Below are 5,499 nucleotides of genomic sequence, written 5' to 3' on the forward strand. Positions count from 1 at the left end.
ATCTCACTTCCTTTTAAAGGGTTTTCCCAATGCAGCAACATCACAGTTGAGTCACACACCGGATCTGTTCAGCATAACTTCCGAAACTCATAGTTTCAGCAACTCTGTAACAGGACCTAACACTCAATGAATAAGTCAGAGTAAGTCCTTATTCTGAGCCAGGTCCTGTTCTAAGCCCATGTTACTTAAAATCCATATATTAAAATCATTTGCTCCTCAGAAAAATTCTCTAAGGCACGTGTTCCTATTTTACATATGGGTTAAATAACTTGCCCATAGTGCCTTTCTCATGTTCTAATTTAGTCAGTCCACCATTCATGAGATGGATGGTTCCACAAATTATATGTATGCTTATGTTCAGTATCCTCACAAAAAAATAAGCTATAAAAATTTAATGACATACTTTGTAAGCTTTTAAGTGTTACATAAATCTCAAACAGCTTAATAAAGAGAAAAACTATTGATATATCTATACTAAAAAGGATCCAAATAAAAGATGATAAAATTAACTCTTACCTCTTCTAATTACAATAGTTTGGGAACTGAAATCTATTTTTCTGGAATAGGGATGGCATTCTTTCCAAACTATGAAGGTACTCTCCCTACTGTCAGATGGAATAAAAGTGAAGTGCAAGCCCTTTCCCTGGAGACATTTTATATTTCTTCTTCCTTCATTATACTCAGAGATGGCCAAACTGAATTGCTGACTGCCCAAATACTGTTTGTATAGAATGCCATATTTAAGCTTGAGACTGCTTTCCTTTATTTCTCTGCTTCCACAGTGAAATACTTCAAGCATAATTTTTGCTAAGTTCTAAAAATTTCAGCAGGTAAAAACATCACGGAAATGGAAATTTACCCCCAACATATTTCATTTGGAAACTGAAGTTCAGTGAAAGTCATAAAAATTCAATTTAAGTAAGATTTATTGATTGCCTAGACTGTGCATGGTTGTCTACTAGACACAATAAATTCAGGCACAAAACAGACACAAGATCCCTGGCCTCAGGTACCTTATGATCTAACTAGTATAATACAGCTTAGAAACAGTAAATAAACAAGTTACATGGCAATGCTCACTTACTAGAATCAACATTAAAGAGCAGTAATTTAAGTAATCCAAAATGGTGTCTAATCCTAAAATCATTTATAAAATGCATTTAGCCTTGAAATCCACAGCACTTCAAACATGATAATGAAGTTCCACTGCAGATAAAGTCACAAAGATTTACACTTAAGGGTATTATTAATGATTTTTGTTATTTTGGATCTTCTGTTTTCTTCTTATTATCGTTCGAAGCCTCCGTAATACCAGTTTATCAGACAGAAGCATGTCATCTTGTTGTTCTAGGTAATCCAATAAATTCTCGGTCCATTCAAGTGCAGCTTTATGGCTAATATGCTTCTCTGGATTCAGATCTGCTTTTCTAGTCTTATTGGAATGCTTTTGTTCTGCAGGCTTGGCCTGGTCCTCAGCACCTTCACTGTCAGTTAGCACCTGACAGCTTGAATCATTACTCCGAGATTCAAACCACTGATCAATATTTTCAATGTCTACGTGTTCACAGTCTTCTGTATTCTGTAAAACCGTTGCTAAGTTAGCTGCTAAAATGGCTCCTTCATCAATGTTCGTGCCTGAATTCTCTTCATTGCTAGGGAAAAGTTTTTTCCAGGCTTTGGTTATGGTACTTGATTTTACCATGTTCCAAGCTCTTGATACTTCATAAATTGCATCCAACACTGTCAAGTTCTTCCAAAACATTTTTGGGTCAATTCCCTCACCCATGTATTTCTGGAGAAGTCCTGCTCGGTAGTATCTTTTTACTGTGGCTAGAACTCCCTGACTCATAGGTTGAATTAGACTTGTGACATTTGGTGGCAAATATTTCACAATTATTCTGCCATCATCTGAACTCAATAATTCTTCATTTGGATGTGCTGGGGGAAAATCCAAAAGAAGCACTGCTTTTTCTAGAAGCCCCTGAGACTTCAGATGCTTCTGCACCTGTGGCACAAAGTATTTTTCAAACCACTGTCTGAAAACAGAATGTTCTATCCATGCACTTTTTTGACTGAAATAAGTGACAGGAAGGTTTGAAAGGTCAGCTCCTTTGAATGCACGGGGTTTTTTTGCTTTTCCCACAACACAAAGATTAAGTTTGTGTAAACCAGTGGCATTTGCACAACACATAATAATGATTCTCTCTCTGCTTGACCTATAACCAGAAGTATTTTGCTCAGTTTCAAGAGCTAATGTCCTTGATGGTAGACATTTCCAGAACAATCCAGTTTGATCAGCACCATAAATTTGCTCTGGTTGTAGATTCTCTCTCTCAACGAACTCCTGAAAGTTACCGCAAAATTCACTGGCAGCAGTTTCATCTCCTTTTAACTTTGTTCCTTTACCAGCAGCCTTTGGAATACCATGGCGCTGCTTAAACCGAGTTAGCCAGCCAGATGACGCATTAAAATCACCTTCCATCCCCAGAGCATCAAAAAAGAATTTGGCTTGTTTTGCACAAATTGTTCCAGACACTGGAATCCCATCTGTTTTCTGTTGGTTAAACCACTCTATCATAACCCTATCCAGTTCCTCATATGTTGATGACTTCATTGATTTACGTTTGGATACCCCACTTGTAGGATCTGAACTGTTTGCATAGTTTATAATCCTTTCTTTATTCTTTTTAATATCACGAACTGTGGATTCACCAATTCCATACACCACAGAAAGCTTTTTGAAAGAGATGCCTTCCTCAAGTTTCTTAATAATGTCAAGCTTGTCCTTAATTGTCAACACCACACGCTTACGTTTCCCCAACATTTTAAGTGTCTAATATTTTAAGCAATTACTAGAACAAGATATTTAACAACTTAGATTTGGATACAATGAGCCTAGAAAATGGGTTTTTAAGATCCCTTCCCTGTCCCCCCTGGACCTAGATGGGTGGTGTGCTGGCCAATTTCCAAGCCAGGCCTATGTGACTCTCTTCACTTTGCAGTTTTAAAGCCTACAAAGGTCTTTCAACAAGGACCAGTTTTAATTAAACCTATCTTCTTTCTTCCTCCTCACTTAGTTTAAGGTCTTTTCCTGTACCGCACTCTTAGAGGAGATTGCAACCAATACCGTACCAGCAAGGACTCTAAAACAGTCCTATTGTGAATTCAATTCTTCCCATAATTACAGGTGAGATTCTTTGCTAAAGGAACTAAGACTCAGGTGGGACTATTTTGGGAAATGTGCTAGGGAATAGTTTAAGAGAGGACTTGTAAACATGACATATAGGAAAAAATAATGGAAAAACTCATCCCTTGACCTTTGTCTTTGTCAGGCAGTGCACTGTATGGAATACTGCCTCTTCTAGGCAGGACTGCTAGAGATTATTCAAGTGAGTGGTTATGAAAATCACAGGCAAGCGAGGTAAAGCAAGCTGGACAGAAGTGAGCAGTGCAAATAAGGTGAAAATGGACAAGCAGAAAACTTTGTACTTTAACATGACACAAACTTATACCTAATGTATTTGGCAACTGGAAAGGCAAAAGGTGGACAAGAGGTGGTGTCATATGATTAAAGAAAGCATTAAAAACTTCACTGGTAGAAATCAGAACTCATGGTAGAGGGTATGAGGTGGAAGGCTCAGTGAAGATGTTAAAATAATCCTGGTGAAAGATGATCCTCGATGGGCCAACAGAAGTAGTTCCTGTGGGGAGCTGTATAAGCACTCGGTGCCTCCGAAACCTAAAGGAAAATACCAAAAATATTTTTTTTCAATATCAGGGTCTGTGGCATTACTCATATCTATCCTGCAACTGTATTGAGAAAATTAACGCCTATCAGTGTGATGACAAAATCCGACAAATAATGCTTTTAGGCATTATCTGGAGTGACAGCGGGACCTGAATTGCCTACCTCCTGAAATTAAGAGGTCAGAGACAAGCCGTGTTAGCGAGGGCCTCTCCCCGCTGGGCGAGCTCCGGAGCGCGGGACGTCTTTGCTCACGCGGAGGGAGCCCGGATTCCTCCGTGGACGCCGGCGACCAGGACGTCACCGCCGCAGCGAGCGAGCGAGCGCCTGGCCAAGGGGCGCCAGTCAGCGGGCCGGAGGCATCGCTCTCCGCCAGACAGCGCGGCGGCCAGACTGCCCTGAAAGCAAATGGAGTCTCTAGAGGGAAGCTGACACTGGTGGCGCGGTAGCGGCAGCGAGGGGCAAGCGTCGCCGCCGGAGCCGGAAGGCGGGGGATTAGGGTGCACGCGCGCGCCCCCGCAGGAACGCTGTGTCGGCGAGGGGGCGGGGCCTGCGCGGGCGAGTGCGCGCGGCGCGGAGGCGGAGTCCCCAGTGAGAGGGCGGGAGAGAGTGGGAGAGGGCGGGAGAGGGCGGGAGGGGGCGGGAGGGGGCGGGGCCGCTGCTGCAGTGTCTCTAGGCGCCGCGTGGGTTTCGCTGATGGCCTGGCTGCTCCGGCCTGCCGACTATTTCGCCAACCAGCAGGGGGCGGTACAAGTCCACCCTGTCTTGGTCCTTCTTTCAGTGGCTCGCCTCTGCGGGCGAGGCTTCCTCCACTCTCAGGTGGAATAAAAATCGCACCCTCTGAGGGCTCCCAAGAAAGCTGCGCATCCTCAGGTGCCACGAGCGGGATGCGAACGAGGCTGGGCGAGCGCACGTGGAGCGTGTTTACAAATAGAGGCCGCTGCACCCGCGCCTCCCAGCGCCCGCCAGCTGGGACTGGACCAGTCGGAGCAAAGATCAGGAGCAAAGGTAGGAGCGAGCGGACGGGACTGCTGGCCGAGTGCAGGAAGGCTGGCTCCCTTTGGGGACCGGGTCCAGGAGAGGAGCTAGGGCTTACACTCTGCAACACCTACCTGAGCAAGCCCGGGGTCCCTGAGGCGCAGCAGGGGTTGTTCAAACTGGGTATCGACTATTTCCACCCTGGTTGCACTGTTCCAGGGTTTAAGTCACCGTTACTACAGAAGCGGACCCTGTGCAACACCGACTGCACCTTGGAGACGCGTGAGTCTGTGCGAGGCTCCCTCATGAATTTCCTGCCACCCCTTTACTCCTTCTGCTTCTCGGTAATAATAAGGGAACTGCAGTTTGACAGAGTCCCTTGATTTATTTTAAGTGGAGATACCATTCGTTTCTATTTTGGCATTCTAAATGGACCGAATGCCAGCACCTGTCCATTAATAACCTTTGCGATGAACCATGCTTTCTCCCCCTTCCCAGACTTGGTTCCTTGTGGGGCCCTCGGAGCCTTCCCAGGGGAAGGGAGTGGCTGCATCTTCATCCTGCAGCACCTGTTTACCAAGGAAACGCATTTAGCCTTTTCTTTCTGTCTTGTGTGTGTGCGCCCCTGTGTGTAATACTTTGAAAAATGGAAAAGCCTAAAGTTTCTCCAAGACCTGAGCACAAATGTCTAGCCATTTTCGTTAACATAAAGTAGCACAGTAATTCGTCATTTATTTGCAAGGGCCATATTGTTGCTAAAAACGTTTACAAGGGGA

The 5,499-nt window shown here is 44.3% G+C and overlaps 1 protein-coding gene across 2 annotated transcripts; it reads right to left on the minus strand.

Moving 5' to 3' along the window:
- Positions 1-478: 478 nt before the first annotated feature.
- TIGD2 (tigger transposable element derived 2) lies at positions 479-4,152 on the minus strand. Of its 2 annotated transcripts, XM_044912671.1 has the most exons (3): positions 3,911-4,152; positions 3,503-3,739; positions 479-3,091 (listed from the first exon to the last, which is right to left on the minus strand). In XM_044912671.1, exon 3 carries the CDS (start codon positions 2,822-2,824, stop codon positions 1,247-1,249), a length of 1,578 nt encoding a protein of 525 aa, XP_044768606.1. In that variant the 5' UTR covers positions 2,825-3,091; positions 3,503-3,739; positions 3,911-4,152; the 3' UTR covers positions 479-1,246. The 2 variants fall into 2 exon arrangements, with proteins under 2 accessions (XP_044768606.1, XP_021558080.1); XM_021702405.1 differs by having other exon boundaries at positions 479-3,739.
- Between the last annotated feature and the right edge of the window lie 1,347 nt (positions 4,153-5,499).

The sequence above is a fragment of the Neomonachus schauinslandi genome, chromosome 2, assembly GCF_002201575.2.
Source record: "Neomonachus schauinslandi chromosome 2, ASM220157v2, whole genome shotgun sequence".
NCBI classification, from domain to species: Eukaryota; Metazoa; Chordata; class Mammalia; order Carnivora; family Phocidae; genus Neomonachus; species Neomonachus schauinslandi.

What these genes read in the sequence shown, in the direction of transcription:
- TIGD2 (XM_044912671.1), bottom strand. Translation starts at nt 2,824, where the DNA reads ATGTTGGGGAAACGTAAGCGTGTGGTGTTGACAATTAAGGACAAGCTT.